The 24,564-nt window shown below is 41.2% G+C and overlaps 1 protein-coding gene across 1 annotated transcript in view; it reads left to right on the plus strand.

Annotated features, from left to right (window-relative positions):
• The window catches only part of GLIS3 (GLIS family zinc finger 3), a gene marked incomplete at both ends in the record, with an annotated part of 400,740 nt that overhangs the window by 329,508 nt on the left and 46,668 nt on the right, over positions 1–24,564 (plus strand). Inside the window, one exon of the mRNA XM_080912067.1 lies at positions 18,506–18,647. Within this exon, the coding sequence (XP_080768193.1) occupies positions 18,506–18,647 (142 nt within the window). The remainder of the gene's footprint in view (positions 1–18,505; positions 18,648–24,564) is intronic.

A 24,564-nucleotide genomic window follows, 5' to 3' on the forward strand; every position in this document is an offset into this window, starting at 1 on the left:
AATGTATGTTCCCCTGTCTCTATCTGGTTCCCTCTTTCCCATAAATGGTCCTCACTTCTGCTTTCATTTCAGATATATTTCATTCATGTCTTTTTCCCCATCCCTTAAGGTCAGTTAATTTTCTCTCATGATCACCTTTCTAACACACACACACACACACACACACACACACACACACACACACACCTAATATGGCTGTTGATCATTAAAGAATGTTGAGTAGTAAGGAAGTGAGTTCCCTTTCATCAGAAGGATTTAGGCAGAGGCTGAAGTGATTGATGTCTTTGGAGGCAATTTAGTACTGTAAACAATATTTAATTTCAGTTATCAAACGATCAGTTTCTCAGTTGTACTGGTCACATTTTAAGTGTCTACTACTCACATAGGGCCAGTAGATGCCAATGAGAAGTTGTAGAAGATTTGGCACCAGTACTGAGCTAATAGACTAGATTATGAGACCCCAGAAATGTGCTCTGTAATTTTGTTTCTGCATGGTTCCAGTCAACTAGTATTTACACTAAATAACTTACATTTATTTGTATACATATTGGAAACATCTTCTCATGGCATTACTAAGGTATATACCTAGTTGTATGTCCATCTATCATTGACAGGTACAATTTTGGGCCTGAACAGTCATTAACAACCAGAGCTTAGGCTTCCTGCTTGGGCACTTTTGTCTCTTCTGGTGCCATTTCCCAAACTTCATTCACTCTTACTTCTTTTTCTCCTTGCAAATTGGTCATCCCCAAAGGAAACAATTTTGATAGCAGATTGTTGGAAATTAATTACCTGTGATATGCAGAGCCACTTCATAAATGTCAGTGCTGAGGAATCCCCTAGAGATGGAATTCTTACATTCAACTGAAAATTAATTGTAATTAATATAATAGGTTAATTCATTGTAATTATTTTTAAGCCTTTTGGCAATGAGCTAATTCCCTCAGATCCACACTGCTCAGAGTGTCACAGAGAACACTTGATAAGAATGTTCTGGTAATAAACCTTAAGCCTCTAGAAAAAAGCAGAACTATTTGTCTTTCCTTCTGGCTGGGTTTCTTCAGAAACATATTTTGGTGGCATTTGATTTCTGGAGAACAAAGGAATCCTGACAAGGTGATGCATAAATATGCCTAGCTCAAGTGGACTCGGCTCGCTGGAGAAAGAGAACACAAAAAGCCTTTGATTGTGCCTGGCTTTCTTTGGAAGTCTATCTGCTTCAGTCTCACAAAATGCCTTTGCTCTTGGGATAAAACATAATGGGACTGTAGATGACAGAACCTGGCCTTTCCCCTCCTGAGTATTTCCACTCGATTCACTTAATCCTGGGTGATTATTCAATCACGTCTGAAACAAACAAAAGAAATGACGGAGGTAGAGTCATTCCTGTCCCATTTGAAGAGTTATGAACATCAGCAGAATAGTCTTGAACATACAAACAAATACAAATCACATTTGATGGGTGCCTTGTTTCTCTGTGTTAGGAAGAGTTACAGAACTCTTGTTATGAGGGAAACAGCTCAAGTTCCCACACACAGGAAGCATGTCAAGCTGTGACAGGTGACTTCATTATTCAAGTTGCAAAACAATCGTTTGAAACAAGGACTTCATAATGTGAGGCTGTACAGAAGCTAAAGAGACATTGTGTTTACTTGTATAGGATAAATAAAAAAAGTCAACCCTAAAATGATTTTTAAAAGATAGGCTCTTTAACGTTGACTCACAGGTAGGCTTCATGGACTCAGCTGTCCAGTGTCATCCTACTGTGTTCTGAGCCCGACACCAAGTTTATGAGCAGCAGGATACAGGCAACTCTGTTAGTTTCTGAGCTCTAGATCAGGCCTCAAAAGTCCCAAAAGTCCATCCATGTTAAAGGTGCCATTTGGAAGGGAGGAAATATTTAGCCGGTCAGCCTAGGGAGACCCTTAGGTCAGGAGGGAAAATGGTGGGTAGGTTTCTGGTACTGGCTTCTTTTCTACTTCCTAGAGAGATAAGTAAGCTGTTTGTTCACTGGGTACTCCTGGCTATATATGATGCCCTCCCCAAGGGCCTCAAACAATAGAATGGTTCTCCCTTTTTAGAAACATCTGCCTTGATTTCTTACCAGTCCCTTCAGGTCATGGAAAACTAACACACATCTTCCTGGAGTAAGGGAAGAACAGGTACAAAAGAGAAAAGTATCCACACATCCTTTCCGGTACTTCTTATTGGCTCTAGGAAGTGCTGAATGAAACAACACTGAGTTTTTAATGTTTTCTAAAATGTCTCTCAGCAATCTGCCATGGGCCAAGCGCTCACGTGCCTCTTCAAATTCAGGAGAGAAACAGGGAGGAAGCTAGGGCGAGTGTCCTGATCGAGATGGCCTTTTCCACCATAAGGAGAAATGGGCTCTAACTTAAGTCACAGGCTTTGTCCCATATGAAGGTGAAGAGGATGGTGGACCTGTACTAGTTGCTGGCTGTTGGTACAAAAGACAGAAGCTGGGAGATGGTTACATCACAGCAGGGGTGGGAAGGAGCACATTGCTAAGCACAGAAGTCCCAGGGGATTCGAAAAGATTGTCAGAAGTCTCCCCAACATGTTTAGTTTCATGCAAATCTTTGGAAACCTTCTATTTAGAGGTAAAACAAGAGATTGTCTCATTGTATATTTACATCACAAATCAGTAGAGGTAGTCACTTCCTTTAGATGCAGCATTGAGGGTCAAGCTCACAAATCCAGTTGACAGTCAGTGGCTGGGTTTCACAATGCTGATGACACATTGTCCTGAGCTGTGGATTTAGAAAGCTCGAGGCAGAACATCAACAAGACCCTTCTGGAGACTCAATTGCAGACTCAGTTCACAGGAGGTCAGAAAAACCCAGTATATAATCCAATCACAGGATTATGAACAGCAGGTGCCACAGCCCTCCCTGTCCCCTGGGTACTGGAGGAAAAAGTCACCTTAACAGTACTCATTTGCATACAGTAGGAGCTGAGGACCCCATAGTTACTCATTCAATGGAGATGGATGCCTCAGAAGTTCCGACCTGATGACCTGCAAGGTTCCTGGAGATCCATTGGTCTTCATTCCACGTTGGAATTCAAAGAAGCTGCAATTTGGTGGCAACAGATGGCTCCCTAAGCAACACTTGTCAATGCTCTGCTTTCTCCTCAGTCCTTTATTACTGTGCTTTGGTGGGAGATGCCACCCACTCTCAAGGAAAGTCTTCTGCTCTTTAGTTAATCCTTCTAGTAACTGTCCCCACAGAAAGCATGTCTCTTAGTTGATTTCTCGCCTAATCGGGTTGACAGTCAAGATTAACCATCACAGGCCTATCCTGATTTTCCTCTTCCATTGTCTCTAATTCAGCTTCACCTTCCTAGTAGAAACTGACCGATTTTCAACACCTCTTACTGCAGCAGAAACTCATGTGGAGTGTTGTAACAGCTGCTCCCTCGGCACTGGTGTGTAACAGCTGCTCCCTCGGCACTGGTGTGTAACAGCTGCTCCCTCAGCACTTGTGTGTAACAGCTGCTCTCTCGGCACTGGTGTGTGACAGCTGCTCCTTTAGCACTGGTGTGTGACAGCTGCTCCCTTGGCACTGGTGTGTAACAGCTGCTCTCTCGGCACTGGTGTGTAACAGCTGCTCTCTCAGCACTGGTGTGTAACAGCTGCTCTCTCAGCACTGGTGTGTAACAGCTGCTCTCTCAGCACTGGTGTGTAACAGCTGCTCCCTCAGCACTGGTGTGTAACAGCTGCTCTCTCAGCACTGGTGTATAACAGCTGCTCCCTCAGCACTGGTGTGTAACAGCTGCTCCCTCAGCACTGGTGTGTAACAGCTGCTCCCTCAGCACTGGTGTGTAACAGCTGCTCCCTCAGCACTGGTGTGTAACAGCTGCTCCCTCAGCACTGGTGTGTAACAGCTGCTCCCTCAGCACTGGTGTGTAACAGCTGCTCCCTCAGCACTGGTGTGTAACAGCTGCTCCCTCAGCACTGGTGTGTAACAGCTGCTCCCTCAGCACTGGTGTGTAACAGCTGCTCCCTCAGCACTGGTGTGTAACAGCTGCTCCCTCAGCACTGGTGTGTAACAGCTGCTCCCTCAGCACTGGTGTGTAACAGCTGCTCCCTCAGCACTGGTGTGTAACAGCTGCTCCCTCGGCACTGGTGTGTAACAGCTGCTCTCTCGGCACTGGTGTGTAACAGCTGCTCCCTCAGCACTGGTGTGTAACAGCTGCTCCCTCAGCACTTGTGTGTGACAGCTGCTCTCTCGGCACTGGTGTGTGACAGCTGCTCCTTTAGCACTGGTGTGTGACAGCTGCTCCCTCGGCACTGGTGTGTAACAGCTGCTCTCTCAGCACTGGTGTGTAACAGCTGCTCCCTCAGCACTGGTGTGTGACAGCTGCTCCCTCAGCACTGGTGTGTAACAGCTGCTCTCTCAGCACTGGTGTATAACAGCTGCTCCCTCAGCACTGGTGTGTAACAGCTGCTCCCTCAGCACTGGTGTGTAACAGCTGCTCCCTCAGCACTGGTGTGTAACAGCTGCTCCCTCAGCACTGGTGTGTAACAGCTGCTCCCTCAGCACTGGTGTGTAACAGCTGCTCCCTCAGCACTGGTGTGTAACAGCTGCTCCCTCAGCACTGGTGTGTAACAGCTGCTCCCTCAGCACTGGTGTGTAACAGCTGCTCCCTCGGCACTGGTGTGTAACAGCTGCTCCCTCGGCACTGGTGTGTAACAGCTGCTCCCTCGGCACTGGTGTGTAACAGCTGCTCCCTCGGCACTGGTGTGTAACAGCTGCTCCCTCGGCACTGGTGTGTAACAGCTGCTCCCTCGGCACTGGTGTGTAACAGCTGCTCCCTCGGCACTGGTGTGTAACAGCTGCTCCCTCGGCACTGGTGTGTAACAGCTGCTCCCTCGGCACTTGTGTGTAACAGCTGCTCTCTCGGCACTGGTGTGTGACAGCTGCTCCTTTAGCACTGGTGTGTGACAGCTGCTCCCTTGGCACTGGTGTGTAACAGCTGCTCTCTCAGCACTGGTGTGTAACAGCTGCTCTCTCGGCACTGGTGTGTGACAGCTGCTCCTTTAGCACTGGTGTGTAACAGCTGCTCCTTTAGCACTTTATCTGTTTTCTGTACAGTTTTCACAGTATTCACAATACCATACATGTCTCTTGCCTTTCTGCTTGCAACCACACAAATCAAACACTAAATTTTTATGTTTCTGAAGGCCTGTACCCACTCGAATCCTGACCGTGTCTCGGGTTATGTGCCACATACTCTTGTTCTGTTGCTCACACCTCTCAGAGTTGTTTTTCAGGCCCACCAGCCTCTTCACCAACATTCAGGTGTACATCTGGCTTTTTTACATCATTCAGTACTGTTCATCATAACTCTGCCTTTCAGAAGTCTTTTCTGGCAGAACACAAATGTGTTGTCTTTATTAACTTGGGGAGGTTCTCCAGAGCTGGAGGAAAGCTATGGGAAAAGGAAGAAGAGCCAAGCAAGAGACAGGAACACAGAATATTCTGAGGACACCTGTGGGCCAGGGTCATATTATCAAGGCCAGAATGTCAAGATAATAGGACCCCTGTGTCAGGAAGCAGAGGTTCTCATCCAAGGAACAGACTTGGTGCTTGGGAAGGACCACTGTGCATATACTGAGGACGGGGTGATGAGGATGGTGAATGTCCATCGCACTCATGTTACAGGACCACAGCCGCATGGGGTGGGGGTGGGGAGACAAGGAAATCTGAGCGGAAGTGGTCCATTCCATTTATTACCTCTCTCCAGTGCAGAGTAAGATTTCTTTCCCTATGGGGCATGATGTCAGAAATACACAGTTGTTAGAAGATGTGTCTAGGACATTGTTAGAGTACCTCACATCATGATCTGCTAATGGGCTACTGGATAAACAAAGAAAGTCACAAGACGGAGAGGCTTGTGTCTACAATGTGTAGTGAGGGAAAGACAGAGTGCGTCTTGGTAGGTGAGGGGTTAGGAAGGAAGGCTGGCTGGATGGTTATTTATGGATAGAAGTAGATGTTACAGTCCTGAGACAGTGCCAAAGCTTATAAATCCTTCTCTTTCTCCTCCTCCCTCCTCTTCTCCTCTTAATTCTCCTCTTCCTTTTCTTTCCTTTAGTAAAACCCGGTTACTTTTGCTTCTTCACTGACTGGACATAGCCCATTTAACTTGTAGAAGATAATCTCTTTCATGAGGTCATCTGTCAGTGGACCTGAACTGTGTTATGAACTGATGAGACCCCTGCCTCAGAAGAAAAGAATTGGAGACTCTAGATTTATAACAAAACAAACACCACAAACAAACAAAAATGCTGAGCTAAGTTTCTTGGAACAAGATGGCCAAAACCCTGCAAGACACTTGATTGTACTAAGATGGAAACTTACCAGCATGGTAAGATTTGTGAGGTCCTTTATGATTAAGCAAGTCCATGAACAGCCTCAGACCTTCCTGCTTCTCCCAAGTACCCACCCCATCTTCACTGGCATCTTTTCTTCATTTTCTTCCAGAGCACTTCCTACCTTCTCTACAATTTATTTTTAGTTTATTGTTTATTAACTTCATAATATGGAATGCAAAGCCTTGGGTAAGAAGAGCCTTTGTTCTGGTGGTTGTTGTGTTTCAAGTACCTAACATGGCACCTGCATATTGTGGAGGCCAAAGAACGGTCTACATAGTGAAAGAGAAGAAAAATAGTCAGTCGCTTCAAATCTCTCCTTTATCTAAAAAGAGCAGTAAAGACTCTGGGGCGGGGGATGGGGCAGAGGTTGGTCTGTTCTTTGCTGTTTCCTAAGAACAGCAATAAGCCTTGTAGACAACTTTAGTTTTTTTCATTCATGTAGAAGAATAGAAATATAAATTGTTTTCAAGAACTGAACCTCACACAGCCATTTATCTTTGTGAGTTTTGCAGAGACAGATATGTACATAGGGAACTTAAGAATCTTTTTATGATAATTAGTACTTACAATGCTGGAATTAATGATTGCTTTCTACGGTAGATAACACCAAGCTTCTAGCATCCAAAGGTCTTAAGAAGGCTTCTCATAAATCTGTCAAGGTGTTTCATAAGATGCAAAGCACAGCAGCCTCCCCCATGTTGGCTGAATTATTTTCGTAGCATCTGTCTATCCAGTGACTGGAAAATATTTCCCATCTTTGTCTTTATCTTCTCCTCCCTTGACCTTTTCTGAAACCTGCTAATTAGAGGTCTGAAGCTTGTCTTTCAATGAAAAAAAAATGCTTTTAAATCATAGCTAAGCAGAGAAGATATGGCGATTTTAACTTCTACATGAAAGGAATATATTTTTATCAGCCCATCTCAAAACATTTCCTTTTTCTATAGCCAGAAAATGTCTAGCTCTGCTCATTAGGATTCTTAGAGACCAGCAGTTTTTAAAGGGTCATCCTTTGGACCTGCAGCACCATCTCCACCCAGGAACTTGGGAATGCCCAGAGGGAATTTCTGACCTGTGCCAAGCCAGAGAAGTATATTCACTGATGATCCTGACTTAATTAAGCTGTGCCCTGTTTCTTTTTTATATAACTCTAGAAGCTAATACATTGATATAAATATTAGGGAGTTAATTTTTATGAATACTTTAATTTTTAATTTTCACCTAAAACTGTATTAGATTGGAGGACAGCCCTTCAAGAGATTTGACTATGTCTTCCTCCTCCTTTATTTCAACCTGGAGGATCCTTTCCTAGACGGTTGATCTGGGTTGGATATACAGCTTCATCTCATGACTCAGTATTCACGTGCAGCTTTCCTTTGGAAATTTTGCTTAATGTTCTGAGGCTTGTTAAATTTAAGAAGCACTTTTTAGAACCATGCCTAATCCTAGAGAAAACTAAATTAACTCTCACCACAAAGTCGTATGGAATCACGCTGTTGGAAAACATGAATGCCTGCTGAAGCTAAGGAAGATTGCCTGTGTTTGATGCCAGGATTACCATGGCCATGAAATTCCTTGGAATGATGTCACTGGTACTGATAACTGGAAAACCCTGGAGTAGTGGGTAATCGAAAGCAGAGAGCATTCATTTCTGCCCTCAGTAGAACATGTGCACCCCAGATCACATTTTCATGATGCAAGATAAATTAAAAGTGATGACCAGAACTTATTCTAAGCATTGATTTTCTTTTCCAGTTTTTCTTAAGCAGCATTTGTTAGTTCATAAGAAAATAACACACAAAGGCCCAAAGAGAAGTAAACATTAACATAGGCAATCCTGGTCAGAAAGTTCAGTATGCCAAATCTAAGAATGTTGTGATGATCTCATTGCTATGTTAGCTAAATGCTCCTTCTCTGTGTTCTTGCTTCCTGGGTTGTCTTAATGCTCTTGTATTAATTCTCTATGGTCTGGGTAGAGATTTACTCTCAATTGAAATCTAAGAAGTACCATTTTGTGTGATCGTGCATACATGTCTTCTCTGTCTACCCTTACTTTTCATTGATATAAAGTCTTCTAGAAAAAAAAGTTTATGTAACTCACCATTTTTGAGACCTTAATGTTCAAATGCCATGGTGGCAGCTAAGGGCCCCTCGGGCTGTCACATGGTAGATGGTTTCAGAGTGGGGAAGCATGTGTTAAAAGGGTAGACAAAATTCAGAGACTGACTCAGGATTAGGCTTTCTCTTGTTTTTTTGAGAATTAAGTTGGGGTTCCACAGGGTCTACCTTAATTCCCTTACGAGGACAGCACCATGCCAGTCCTAACCACCTCCTTCTAGGTTCCACCTTTGAATGGTCTCTCCAGTTCCCCTCCATTTCACACCAGGAACACAGCTCTGAACTCAGACACGAACGGGATTCCACTAGTAGCAGTCTGTGCTCCTGTGTGTTTAGACTTCAGTTCAAAGTTTTTATTAGTGTTCTGGTATTTATCAGTTAGCACTACAGACAAAAAAAGCTATTGTGTGGAGCAGTTGCCAGCTTCTATATTGTGAACATTTCCACTGTGGCCAGTTTCAAGCTACCTGTGTGACATCAGACTGTGGAAAAGAGGCACACACAGGCACTCTTGAATCAGCACTGTGATTCTAGTTCACCATTGAAAAGAAGAGAATTAGGAGACCTTAGAATGGTGCTAAAACTAGAATAGGTAAATTCATAATGTTATGACTAGAAGCAACACTTAGCTTAATATAATATTACATTTTCAAATCAGTTTTTGGGGGTTGGATGTTATTGTTGCCATTTTGTATACAAAACCCTGATTTATGAATATAGTAGTTCAGCGACTTAATGTATGATTTTTTTTTTTTTAGTTGTCCTAATTGTGGATATTAAAGAGCATTTTCCAATTTGGGGTATTGCTATAAACCATACTATATGTCATTAGGAGAATGCATACATTTCTTTGGGTGAACATGGTTCTTTGTTTCCTGGATATTTCCTAATATTTCTAATAATATAATTTTAGATTTCTAATAATATAATATTAATAATAATATTAGGCCGGTTGAAGAACCAAATTATTTTGATTATGGCTTTTAAAACATATTCACCAACAGGCTCTGGAGCTTTTGGACCAACAAAAAGAAAGAAATCTATGAATTTCTTCCTGTGACATCACTACCATAGATTCCTTTGTAAAAGTTTTGATGACTGATAAATTATTTTTAATTTTTAATATATTTGTCTTAGGTGTATGAATGCTTTTTTTCTCTGTGTGTGTATCTGTACCATGTGTGTGCTTGGTGCTCACAAAGGTCGGAAGAGTGTGTCAGATCCCTTGGGATTGTAGTTACAGATACTTGGGTACCACCATGTGGGGTGCTAAGAACTGAAACCAAGTCCTCTGCGTGAGTAACATGTGCTTTTAGCCACAGAGCCATACATCCACACCTGATAAATCAGTATTAAGGTCTTTCTTGGAAAGTATAGTGAATATTTTAAAAAATATTATACATGTTTTTTTTAGGTTTTTTTTAAACGACTTTATTTTACAAAACAAAGATAAATGTACAGATTTTAAACATTTTTTGCTTAAAATTATACTTTTTTGTCAGTACTGTTTTTTCTGACATTAAAATAATTTTTCACATAAAACCATGTGAATATATTTTTTTTAGTCAGTACTTGATTTTTTTTCAAGGGCCCTACAGTACGCATTGAAAACCCAATAGTTACAATAAGCGTAAAGTACATGGAAAACAAAACGAAACATGGAAACAGTCAAAGTCTTCTTGTTTGTAAATATATGTATATATTTTTTGTTTTCTTTATTTCTTGGACTTCATACAGTCTGTGAGTTGTTTCTGGGGGAGTGCAAGCCTCTGGGGTTAGCATCCCACTATCAGTGACTGCATATTATGTCTGTTCTTTTGTGACTGGGTTATCTCACTCAGGATGATATTCTCTAGATGCAGCCATTTTCTTAAGAATTTGGTTAAGTCATTGTTTCTGGTGGCTGAGTAGTATTCCATTGTGTATATGTACCACAATTTTTGTATCCATTCATCTTCTGAAGGACATCTGGGTTCCTTCCAGCTTCTGGCTATTATAAATAGAGCCGCTATGAACATTGTGGTGCATATATCTTTGTTGTGTATTAAAGTGTCTCTGGGGTATATGCCCAGAAGTGGAATAGCTGGGTCTTCAAGTAGTACTATATCCAATTTTGTGAGGTATCACCAGACAGATTTCCAGAGTGGTTGTAGTAGCTTGCAACCCCACCAACAGTGGAGAAGTGTTCCTCTTTCTCCGCAGCCTCGCCAGCATCTGCTGTCATCTGAGTTTTGGATCTTGGCCAATCTGACTGGTGTGAGGTGGAATCTCAGGGTTGTTTTGATTTGCATTTCCCTGATGGCTAAGGATGTCGAGCACTTCCTCAGATGTTTCTCGGCCATTCGGTGTTCCTCAACTGAAAACGTTTTGTTTAGCTCTGTACCCCATTTTTAATAGGGTTATTTGATTCTCTGGTGTCTAGCTTTTTGAGTTCCTTGTACACCTTGGATATTAGGCCTCTATCTGATGTGGTATTGGTAAAGATCTTTTCCCATTCTGTTGGTTGCCGTTTTGTTTTCTTGACGATGTCTTTAGCCTTACAGAAACTTTGCAATCTCATTAAGTCCCATTTGTTAATCTTTGACCTTAGAGCTTGAGCCATTGGTGTTTTGTTCAGGAAATTTTCTCCTGTACCTATGTGTTCTAAGGTTTTCCCTACTTTCTCATCTAATAGTTTCAGTGTATCTGGTTTAATGTGGAGATCTTTGATCCACTTACACTTGAGCTTTGTACAAGGAGATAAGAACGGGTCTATTTTCATTCTTTTGCATGCTGAGTGCCAGTTGGACCAGCACCATTTGTTGAATAGGCTGTCCTTTTTCCATTGAATGTTTACTGATCCTTTGTCAAAAATCAGGTGACCATATACATGAGGGCTCATTTCTGGATCTTCTATTCTATTCCATTGATCCACATGCCTATTTCTGTACCAGTACCATGCAGTTTTCAGCACAATTGCCTTGTAATATAGCTTGAGGTCAGGGATAGTGATTCCCGCAGATGTTTTTTTGTTGTTGAGGATGGATTTTGCTATTCTGTGTCTTTTGTTATTCCATAGGAAATTGCACATTGATCTTTCCAATTCCATGAAGAATTGGAATTGGAATTGGGTTGGAATTTTGATGGGGATTGCATTGAATCTGTAGATTGCTTTTGGTAGAATGGCCATTTTTAAGATGTTGATTTTTCCAATTCATGAGCATGGGAGATCTTTCCATTTTCTGAGATCCTCCTCAATTTCTTTCTTTAGAGGTTTGAAGTTCTTGTCATACAGGTCCTTCACTTGCTTAGTTAGAGTCACACCAAGGTATTTCATAGTTTTTGTGATGATTGTGAAGGGTACGTTTTCCCTAATTTCTTTCTCCACATGTTTGTCCTTTGAGTACAGGAAGGCTACTGATTTGTTTGAGTTAATTTTGTATCCAGCCACTTTGCTGAACTTGTTTATCAGCTGTAGGAGTTCTCTGGTGGAATTTTTGGGGTCACTCAAGTACACTATCATGTCATCGGCAAAGAGTGATGTTTTTATCTCTTCCTTTCCGATTTGTATCCCCTTGATCTCCTTTTGCTGTCTAATTGCTCCAGCCAGGACTTCCAGTACTATGTTGAATAGGTAGGGGGAGAGTGGGCAGCCTTGTCAAGTCCCTGATTTTAGTGGGACTGCTTCAAGTTTCTCGCCATTAAGTTTGATGTTGGCTGTTGGTTTGCTGTATATTGCTTTTATTATGTTTAAGTATGGGCCTTGGATTCCTGTTCTTTCCAGGACTTTTAACATGAAGGGGTGTTGGATTTTGTCGAATGCTTTCTCAGTGTCTAGTGATATGACCATGTGATTTTGGTCTTTGAGTTTGTTTATATGGTGGATTACATTGATGGATTTCCTTATGTTAAACCATCCCTGCATCCCAGGGATGAAGCCTACTTCGTCCTGATGAATGATCGTTTTGATGTGTTCTTGGATTCGGTTTGCGAGGATTTTGTTGAGTATTTTTGCATCAATGTTCATAAGTGAGATTGGTCTGAAGTTCTCTTTCCTTGTAGGGTCTTTGTGTGGTTTAGGTACGAGGGTTATTGTAGCCTCAAAAAATGAGTTGGGTAATATTCCATCTGATTCTATCTTTTGGAATAGTTTGGCGAGTATTGGTGTTATATCATCAATAAAAGTCTGATAAAATTCTGCACTGAACCCGTCTGGACCTGGGCTTTTTTTGGTTGGGAGGCTTTTGATGACTTCTTCTATTTCTTTAGGTGTTATAGGGTTATTTAGATGGTTTACTTGGTCCTGGTTTAACTTTGGGACCTTGTATCTGTCTAGGAATTCATCCATTTCCTCCAGATTTTCCAATTTTGTGGAGTATAAGTTTTTGTAGTAGGATCTGATGATTTCTTGAATTTCCTCAGTTTCAGTTGTTATGTCCCCACTTTCCTTTCTGATTTTGTTAATTTGGATACTCTCTCTTTGCCCTCTAGTTAGTCTGGCTAGGGGTTTATCAATCTTGTTGATTTTCTCAAAGAACCAACTCTTGGTTTTGTTGATTTTTTTCAATGGTTCTTTTTGTTTCTATTGGGTCTATTTCTGCCCTAATTTTGATTATTTCTTGCCGTCTACTCTTTTTGGGTATATCTGCTTCCTTTTGTTCTAGGGCTTTTAGCTGTGCTGTGAGGTTGCTGATGTGAGCTCTCTCCAGTTTCTTTGTGGAAGCACTTAGGGCTATGAGTTTTCCTCTCAATACTGCTTTCATTGCATCCCATAGGTTTGGGTATGTTGTGTTTTCGTTTTCGTTGAATTCTAGAAAATCCTTAATTTCTTTATTTCTTCTTTGACCCTGCTATCCTTTAACAGACAATTGTTTAGTTTCCATGTGTATGTGGGCTTTTTGTTGTCTTTGTTGTTGTTAAAGACCAGCCGTAGACCATGGTGATCTGAGAGGATGCATGGGAGTATTTCAATCTTCTTATATCGATGGAGGCTCGTTCTGTGTCCAATTATGTGGTCAATTTTCGAGAAGGTGCCATGGGGTGGTGAGAAGAAGGTGTATTCTTTTACTTTGGGATAGTATGTTCTGTATATATCTATTAATTCTAGTAGGTTCAAAGTCTCTGCTAGTTTTGCAGTGTCCTTGTTCAGTTTCTGTTTCCCTGATCTGTCCATTGGTGAGAGTGGGGTATTAAAGTCTCCCACTATTATTGTGTGGGGTGAAATGTATTTTTTGAGCTTTAGTAGGGTTTCTTTTATGAATGTGGGTGATTTTTTATTTGGAGCATATATGTTAAGGATTGAGAGTTCCTCCTGACAGATTTCCCCGGTAAGGAGTAAAACGTGTCCTTCCTTATCTTTTTTGATAACTTTTGGTTGGAAATTTACTTTATTCGATATTAGAATAGCCACTCCAGCTTGCTTCTTGGAGCTGTTTGCTTGGAAGTTTTTTTCCCACCCTTTTACTCTGAGATATTGTCTGTTTTTGTCTCTGAGATGAGTTTCCTGTATGCAGCAAAAGGCTGGATTTTGTTTATGTATCCAGTCTGATAGTCTATGTCTCTTTATTGGGGAGTTGAGACCATTTATGTTAATAGATATCAAGGAATAGTTGTTTCTGTTTTTTGCTATTATTGCTTTTTTGGGTTGAGTTGTGTCTGTGTTTTTTTTCTTCTTTTAGTTTTCTTGTTTAGGAGTTTTCTTGTTCTTACTAGGCTGTATTTTCCCTCATTGTATTGGGTTTTCCACCTATAATTCGTTGTAGTGCTGGGTTTGTGGTCAGATATTGTGTGAATTTTGATTTGTCTTGAAATATCTTCATCTTTCCATCGATGGTGATTGATAGTTTTGCTGGGTATAGAGCTTGGGCTGGCACTTGTGCTCTCTTAAGGAGTGCATGATGTCTGTCCAGACTCTTCTAGCTTTCATAGTCTCTGTTGAGAAATCGGGTGTGAGTCTGATTGGTCTGCCTTTATATGTTACCTGACTTTTTTCCCTTACTGCTTTTAGTATTCTTTCTTTACTTTGGGCGCTTGGTGTTTTTACTATTATGTGTCGGGAGGTATTTCTTTTCTGGTCCAACCTATGTGGAGTTCTGAAGGCTTCTTTTATGCTCGTGGTCATCTCATTCTTGAGGGTAGGGAAGTTTTCTTCTATGATTTTGTTGAAGATATTTACTGTGCCCCTTAGTTGATACTCTTCTCCCTCTTCTATTCCTATTATCCTTAGGTTCGGTCTTCTCATTGTGTCTTGGATTTCCTGGACATTTTGGGTTAGGAGCTTTTTGTTTTTTGCATCTTCTCTGGCTGTTTTGTCTATGTTTGCAATGTTGTCTTCTGCCCCCGAGATTCTCTCTTCCATCTCTTGTAATCTATTGGAAATGTTTGCTTCTGTGACTCCTGATTTCTTTTTTTGGTGTTCTGACTCTAGGGTTATCTCTTAGTGTTTTCTTTATTGTGTCAATCTCTGTTTTAATTTCCCTCTTCCATTCCTTTATTTCTTTGGTTCTGTTTTCCTCTAGTTCTTTGAGTTCTTTGAGTGTTTTTCTTGTTTCTTCTTTAAAAGCTTCTGAATCTTTTTGCTTTTCCTCCCTTTCTTGTTTAATTAACTCTATCAGCGTCTTGAGGCATGATTTCAGGTCTTTGTCTTCTTTTTCTGGCGTGTTTGGAGTTCCGATGTTTGCTGTTATGGGAGAGCTGGGCTCTGGTGTTGCTAGATTGTCTTGGTTCCCTTGGGATATACTCTTTCTCTTTCCTCTTGCCATTTTGTTGTCAGTGATATGTTCTTACCTTTCCCTTGTATCTGGTCTGTGTCCCTGGTTCTCCACTGGTTGAGGTGTCAGATGGGTCAAGACCTGTTTTATGCCTCAGAGTCGTCGGGTGTGAGCAGAAGTTCCAACGTTCTGTTTCTGTTTGCTGGATCAGGCACAGTTGCTCAGCCTCTATGAGCCGCTGTTCCACCTGGCAGGTAGGCCAGGCTCCGCTCTGCGTCCGGAAGTCGCCTCCGGGTGGAAACAGAAGTTCTGATTTTCTGTTCCCAATCGCAGTTGCTCAGCCTCTATGAGCCACCGTTCCGCCTGGCAAGTCTGCCAGGCTCTGCTTCTATTATACATGTTTTAATGGCAAATAAAATACCTAACAAAAGCCAAATTGCTTTTATAAAGACATTTTCAAAATCTATTTTTTTAAAGTTATAATTACATCATTTCTTCTTCTTTTCATTCCTCCAAACCTTCCCATGTAACCTTCCTTGTTCTTTTTCTAATGTATGGTGTTTTTTTTCTTTAATTGCTCTTATATGTATAACATACATTTATATTTCTAAGTGTTCCATGTTCTATATGTTACATGTGTGTATGTTTTCAGGACTTATCATTCCTTATTGGATAACCAGCTAGCCTGCCTTCCCTGGAGAAGACAGCTTCTCTCACTCCCCACATTCCTTAGTTGTCTGGACCTCAGGGGATTCCCCCATCCACTTTGGCACGTTTATTGGTGTTGTTCTTGTTTAGCTCATGTTTAGGCAGTCAAATTGGTGAGACTTGATGTGTATAACAACTTATTTTCTTAAGGAAACAGTCTCACAGCAAATGCCCTGATCCTCGCACTCTTTCAGCCCCTTCTTCTGTAATGTTTCTTGAGCCTTAGATGTGCAACTGTTTCAGTGGTGTAGCCAACGGGACCGGGCTCCACAGTTCCGGATTTTGATTGGTTGTGGTTTTCTGTAATGGTCTGTCTATTCCACAGAGAAGTTTTTTTGATGAGTGAGACACGAGAACTACTCTTACCTGAGGCACAAAGACACGTGTTTAGATCGCTTTAGGGATTATTCTGGTTTAGTAAAGTGATGGTTGTGGTTCTCTTCCAAAATGTGACTTCACTAGCACTTCAGTTTCCTGTATTACCCATAGTGTCCCTCTCAAGAGGGTTTTAAGTCCATCTAGAGAGCTGTTGGTTAATACTACTATGCCCTTAGGGTTATAATGCTAACCAGTTGCTTTATGTGCCTTATCATTTTTCAAACTTTGAGAAGTTGATATATGCATACTATATCTGCATCATACCCATCACCAACTCCTCCCATGTATTTCTTCTTCACCAGTCCCCTGGAACTCACAACCTACATTTCTGTAATTATTGTGGCATATACATCAGCCCCCTTTAGTTCTTTCCAACCTATCATCAAGAGGAAGAAGGCCCGGTTTGTAACAATTTACCTTTGTACACTTCTTTGTCCCGTTCCCTTTAACACCGTTTATCTACGCCCCCTGGGTCCCTCAGTGCCAGCCTTACACTCCTTGGGTTGTTTAGACACATAAGGCAAGCAGGCTCCCCCAGAACCCAGCTCCCAATTTCTGGGGCACCTTCCTTCACTTCTTCTCAGATGTGTTACTGATTTTAACCTCAAGCTGTGTTCATCATCCCAAGTAGCCCCACATATGTCCTCTGACCTCCCTTCTCTACGTCACTTTTTCTGGCATTTAGCATCGTCTCATTTTTACGTCTGTTCGAGTTGTTTGTTGTCTTCCAGAAAGAATCAAAGTTTATGGACAGTGACTGCTCCCAGCGTTGAGAGGGAGCAAAGAAGTAAGGACACTTCAGTCCTGTATCTAAAGACTTTGTTACCTTTATAAAATCACTTTGTATACAGTTTTTAAATACTGAAGATAACCATTTGTGATATTCCTAAGAAAATCATTTTTAGATTGTTAAACACTAAGTTTGAAAAGTTTTAACAGATTTAGGCTAGTATTTTTATGTGACCACATGTTCCAGTATAATTTTTCATACAGAATATGTGTTTGTAAAGATACTAGGGATGTGGATGGCTCCATTCATAAACCGATTGCTTTGCCAGTATGGAGGGCTTGAGTTCAGCCCCTAGCAGCTGTGTAAAAGTCGGGTGTGATGGTACACACCTGTAATCGCAGCCCAGGGACGTTGGAGCAGAGAGAATTTCTGCAGTTCACTGGGTATCACTGTCATCTAATTGGCGAACTGCAAGCCAATAAGCCCTGTTTAGAGGAGGGAGGCAGTATCCTGATGACTCCAAGGCTTTTCCCCAGCCTACAAACACGTATAAGCACACGAAAACAGACATACATAGACACACACATATTTGCACATACAGAAGTACATGCACATACAGACAGATGCACATGCACATACACATGTATTCATTCACACAGAAACACACAAAAGGATTCCACATACTCACAGGTGTACACACACACACACACACACACACACACACACATATATATATATACACACACACACACACATGCAAGTGCACATGCACATACAGAGATATACACAGACACACAGATGCACACTCACATACACACACACACACACACATGGATATACAAGCATAAGCACTTGTACAAACGAACACCCACATGTTATAAAATGAATTGGGTACATTTTTACTTATACTACATTTTAACCCCATTTTGATTTAATTTTTACACGCGACTCATGTATAAAATTGATTTTATTGTATGTAACTAAATGAAAATGTAAAGTCGTGGGTTTTTTTTATGTAACTAAGTATTGGGTTTGCTGTTGTTATTGTTAGTAGTTTCATTTACTCTTTCTGTATATTTAAATTTTAACTGGGGTATTTCTCCTGTAAAATTTAAAGGGTCAAATCTCAGTAGTGATCTCTGAATATTTTTGAGCCAGCATCTCTGTTCTTGAAAGTACTTTGTATTGTGGGGCAAGTCTTTTTGAGCTTGTTTAGGTCATCAACACAACATTTGAGTGGATGCTGAGCAAACAAATAAATGGGTCTGTAATAGGAAGCTGGGTTCCCAGAAGTAGACCTATCAAGGGTGTTTCCTAAAGTACCGGCCAGTAACTGTTCCTCTGTTGACGTGTTCCGCTCACGCCTGTCTCTCCGTGGATGTGTGGTACAGATTTGTGGATTGAATTGCACAAAGGCTTAGAGCCTTCCCAGACAAATGTTCTAAGGATCAGCTTCTTCTATTTCTTTCTCTTTTCTCCTTTCAGCTACGGTCTAGCACTGAGCTCCATCCAGATCTCCTCACAGACTGCCTCGCTGTGCAACCTCTGCAGCCAGCCACATCCCCCAGAGATGCTGCTGATCGCACCGTGGGACAGTCCCCAGGACCTGGGCCAGAACTCTATTCAGGTAAGAATGAAACAGCAACCCTTGCTTACCTGAGAATCATCCGCACTCAGCTGTGTCAGTGGTCTGTCGTTACTCTCCTATGCCAGACTGGCAAAGCAGAACAAAGTTAAATAACACATTCATTCATCTTGTTCTGGACCTCTGCCAGAAGTTAGGAGCACCCACTCCTCCCAGGAAGCTTAAGCTTACTGACTCAAAGGAAATGGTTGGCCTTGAAGCATGCAGCAGACTGTGTTCTAAATAGAACAGTATTTATCACCTTTCCAATTTGAATGGAATCCCCAGGTCACCGTAAGAACTTGAACAGTAGTAAACCAACCTATACATTAATGTCTCCCAACCGAAGGGAGAGGAAGGGTTAGACACTCTAGATCTCCTCCCTCCCACCTAGGTTTGAATCAGAGGTGACCCTATATTCAGAAAATTGCAGGTTGCAACAAAAAAATGAAAGACTATTCTGATGCAGTAAGAAAAGTCATTGTTTTTTTTTTGATATCCTTAGCTTGCAGTTTAAGTGCATTTTCTAGACTCTCGTGGTGGAGTACTTGAACAAACATAATTAGTTTTATTACTTTACACGAAGAAAACTCTTGCTGCAAGCCATCTGAAATTGAGTGGTGTTTGCGCCACATTCCAGACAATGAGACTTTTCCATTTTCAGGGACTCACCAATCTTACTTCCATCTGCATCCAAATCCATAGCCAGGTTGGCAGCATGCTGTCTTTTTGAAGTACTACTAAGCCATAGAGAATGAAGAAGTTACTGTTGTGATGTGGTAGAGAGGAGGAAAATGTGCTGTGTAGGTGTGTAAAGTTTGACAGTTCCCAAGATGACCTAGTGCAGAGGAAAAGGTTGTTAGGTGGTCATTCAAGAGGATCAGCTAACAAAATAATCACAGTGGGGCCAGCATCGAGGAACAGCTAACAGTTGCTTAGGGACCTTTACTCTGAAACATCATAGCCTCATCTTTTTCGGATTCAGAGAAATTGATTAAACTTTATTTGAAGGGCTCACCAAGTCTTTAAATGATGCAAAGTTACATCATCAAATGTATGTGGCTCCCTGAGGACACCTCCAACACCCGCTGACATAAGTGAAGAGTCGTGGCTAGCGTTAGTTTACTTAGGGGCTGTTGGTTTGCACATTGCTGACACATGAACATTTATTCTAACACATTAAATGAATCAGTAATATAGTTAAACTATCACCATCCCTGTACTTTTTCAGCCAATAAAGATACTTTGCTAAAGATTTGGAACTCAGAAGTAAAGATCAAAGGTAGTTGGGGGCAACTGAGAAAGCCCACCTACTATGACACCTTCCACTATGGAAAATGTTGTCTATGTTGTATGTGTCTAACATACAGTTCATTTTCAGCTCTCCTGTTGGACTGGATGTATGTCTTTATATGTCTGGTACTATTTTTAAATTTTTCAGAATTTTTGACTTCTTAACGTTTAGTTTTAGTTTGTCATCTGTGATGTGTTTCTGTATTTGGTTCTCATAAAGCTCTTGAGCTGTAGTGAAGAACGGTAGCGCCAGGCGAGGAAGTGTAAGTTGCCGTGGTCATTGGTGCTGCATTCTGCAGTCGGCAGGCATGTTCTGCCCCTGTGAACACTGAAGTAGGTAGGCACCACCCTGCCAGCACTTCCCTGGGATTTTTCTTCTTTGAGTAGCTTATAAGTGTCAAAGTTTATTCTCCTTACTTTACACTTGTTTCCCTCGGGTGCTATTGCAATTTCTTGGCTTCTGAATTATTTTTAAATAATTGATAATAACTTTTGATTTGCTGAATAGGCAACAAACCCAGGGGCAAAGCCAGACAGGGAGAAAAACTGTAAAACTGGACTTACATGCCTTCTTTGTTAAGCTCTAGACCTGCACGTGTGAAGAATGTGTGCACATGCCAGCTGCACATGAGGTCTGTGGACACATACCAACCCGTGGCACATGCCAAAAGCATGCTGGGAACTGTTCATCAGTTAGAAGGGAAATCTGTATTGTTCAGTCTGTTTGATGGGTTCAGCACTTGGCTTAGTGGTAGAAATACTTTGAGATGGCTGTGGTATGGTTCAGTGGTGGAGACCATAGCCGGCACAAATAAGACCTTGGGTTTTATCACCAGCATGTCACAAAGTACTTGGACATTCTCTTTATGTTCTGGAAATAAAAATCAGGGAGATACAGTAAGTTAGGAACATACTTGCTTAATGATTATCAGATATGTATGTGTTTAGTTGCTGGGAAAATGATTTAGCACAAAATATCTTTATGGAAACCTGTTGAGTGTATGTGGGTGTAGGAGAGGAAGCCCTTAAATACAACCTGGACCTCCATCATCCCTCAGATGTCCCGAAGTATCTACTTCTTTTATTGAAGCCGACTTTTCAGATTGCTAAGACAGTGGCTGATTGGAATGAACTTCCTAAAAAGACTTTTATCTTGTTCAGAGACATAGTATTCTAGGTTAAAAGGACGAACTTGAATGCATGCTGAGGACGATTTTAAATTGTGGTGTTTACTTTCTCACTGTTGGAAAATGTCTGGGCTCCCAAGGCCTATTGCTGGTGAGAAAGACCCAAGAATGGATCACTTCTATTTTGTTTTTCAGAGGCTATGGCCTCGGTCATTATGGAAATTCCAGGTGATGTATTGATAATTTGTTAGACTGTTTCACGCAGGTCAAAGTGTGAATGCCCCAATCATAGCATTAGAACGGATATAAATCCCACCTCCAAAGTTTATAGCAGCAGGGACTAAGTGGACCTGTGCTGGCTTAGCAGACGGTTCAGGCCATGAAAGTACTGGCTCCCTCTAAAGCACGGTTGAAACTATGGCCTCAATATGAGCTTAGTGAATCTATGATCTCAGTCATGAAGACTCAATGTTAGACATTAGAACTGTCCGCCAGAAACCCAGATCCTTGGGACTTGCTCGGAACCACTGATCAGTGTGGCTAAAGCTACACGTGAAGGCTAGCAGGTGACCCAGAGGAGAGGAGGCCTGCTTGCAATCTGTTTACCTATGCTATGGACAGATAACCATGCTCCTGATGGCAGAGATGCCTGAGGTAGTCAACTCCCACAGAAACTACCACAAAATGGGAAGATATTGCCCCAGAAACCAAAGAGACCTTCAAAAATGAAGGGATTTTACTGCTAGTGATTCTGTTGGATTATAAGATAATTTGTATGTATAGAGCAATTAAGTCTTATTGAACTATCCAAATTTTAGTTTGACTTTAAGCTTTTCAGGGAGACAAAAGCTCCCCTTTTGTTCTGATACCAACAATGCATAAGCATATAAGAAAAAAAATAAAAGTTAATCTACAGATTTCATATTGCTAGGAGAAGCCAGCTTTTCTTCTGCAACGATATCTGTTTTGTAATAAATAGCACTGTGTTAACATGCTTTGTGAATCGTGTTTCGTTTTAGTATAATCTCATTCATATGTTTTAATATTCTCTCTACATTCTCAAATTGAGCATATTTGCTGTCTTTGGATAGCTTCTTAGAAAGTTGTAAATGTTAGACATAATTTTCTGTAAAAGAGCCTCCCATGGTCTCTTTTCAAAAAACTGGTTGTTAATTTACAGGGTGTTCATTAGAGGGCTCTAAACTGACACACAAATTTCCCAGTAGATTAAACTTTATAGGAGAGAGCTGTAAAAAAAAAAAAAAAAAATGAACATAACCTCCATTAAAGTCTTCAGAAAGACACAGCATTGTAAAACATATAACTATATCTTGTGTTATCTTTGGAAGCACTGTTTTGCTTGTAATTTGCAAAGGAGAAACTTTGAAGTGTGGTGGACAGAAGGGAATGGAGACAAAGGGAATGTGAAGGACACATCTGACAATGCTTTCATGAAGCTTCTTCTCCTGATGGTTTCTCTTATTTTCATCTGAATCCCTAACGTTTTATCAGCCTGAGGGTCCTGACACCTTTGGAGGTCGATGGAACTTTTTATAGGGGTCTTACACCAGATATCCTGTATATTGGATGTTTACATTATGTTTCATAACAATACCAAAATTACACTTATGAAGTAGCCAGGAGAGTAATGTTATGGTTGGGGGTGACCACAGTATGAGTAAGTGTATTAAAGCATTAGTAAGGTTAAGAACCACTTTTGGGGAGCATCTGCTATCTGTGAATGTGACCATAGGAGTAAGCCTCATGTCCTCTGTGGGTTTTCATGTCCCTAATGTAGGGTTTGTCCTCCTCAACCCTAGACAGTCCACCAGTATGTGTAAGGACAGCAGAAGTTCTCGTGAAAATGCAGTTTTCTGAGCATACCCCTTGGAACCTCCAATTCGATAGTTCCGAACAAACTAATTTTTTTAAATCTCTGCCAGATCGCTCTAACAAGTTCTGAGGCTATGTGGAGAGCTGTTCATCCCAGTAGCGCACTTTAGAATCCATTGTTTTCACTCACAGTATATGGGGAGTTGGCTTCTTTCAACAACCCAATTTGAATTTGTAGAGGACAGTTTGAGTATGACTCTGTAGTGCACATGGGTTGATCACCATGGGATCCTTTAAAAGTCTCACTTGATTTTTTTCATTGTTGTTAAGAGTGAGCTTTTATTATACACACTCCATTAAAGCAAATTAAAATGTTCATTTCCTGGCAGCACGGGTCACATTGACATGTATGAAACTATTACAGCTGTTACTACCCTTATATGTTTGCAAACTGCTAAATTGGGTGCTTCAGGGTTTTTTTCCTCTGCATATTCCCTTGTACTCTTGCTCGATTTTCATGCAAGATTAAGCTGAATCACTCAGTTTTCCAACATGCACAAGTTTTTGCTGTAAAAACATGTTTTTGCACATGAACAAGCAGTTTAGCTAGAAGTTACACAGTGCCCTGGTTTCCATCAGTAAGAAAGTATGGTATTGATTACCTTTACATAGAATACCCATGAGAGGACAGTTAAAGGAGGAGGGACTTATTCGCACTCACAGTTTCAGAGCATTCGGTACATAACCACTTGGGTCCATGGGGTGGCACAGATCATGACAGTGGCAGTGGAACAGGTGGAAGAGAAGACTGCTCAGCTTATGGTAGTCAGCATGACCATGATGGGGGGGGTAGACTTCAAAACTACATGTCCAGTTTTTATATAAGCATAACACACACCCTGGAAAAGGAAACGAAGAAGTAAGACTTGCAAATAGTGGCTTTGTCTTCCCCAGGGAAGACCTTGGTTTTCTTTGTGTTATCACTTATTTCCCCACCCACACCCCACTACTGATTTCATATTATTTTGACATTAGGTGGAATATAATAAGGGACATTTATATCTCCTTTGCAGTCTGTCTCAAGTAAGTCTGAAAAAACAAATGAATGCAAGATGAAATTTAGGCCAGAACTTAAGGACAGGAAACACTTCACACCTTTTCTGTCTGTGGCTGTGAGCCCCCCCCACAAAAAAAGGAGGGGTCCAAAGTTCTGACATGCTATTTCCATTGGATTAGCCTCTAAGGAAAGAAAGAAAGAGAAAGTTAGTATTTTCTGTCTGATGTGTAAAGGGGTTTCTTTTCATAAGAACCACATATTTTTGATGTTTGTAGACATGGGGAGAATTCCTTTTTACTGTTCTATGGACACTGTAAAGAAAGGTTAAGGATAACATGAGGCTGTAAACTTAAGGACATTATTGAATTAACTCACATTCAACTTGAGATACTTTACAGTACTAATAGAGTAGTGTTGAAGCAAAATTAAGTATGGTGACATATACCATTTCCATGTTAATCAAAAGCTCTGTCTCAGGGGTTGGCACTTAGAGTGTCTCCCTTGCTATTGTCATACATTTATCAGTTCCATTCATGTGTCTCCACCATGTCTGGAACCACTGCTATCCTTCCAACCACAGTAATGGAGGTTACAAGTACCTCTCTGGAGT

Source organism: Micromys minutus (assembly GCF_963924665.1).
Source record: "Micromys minutus genome assembly, chromosome: 2".
Lineage (NCBI taxonomy): Eukaryota > Metazoa > Chordata > Mammalia > Rodentia > Muridae > Micromys > Micromys minutus.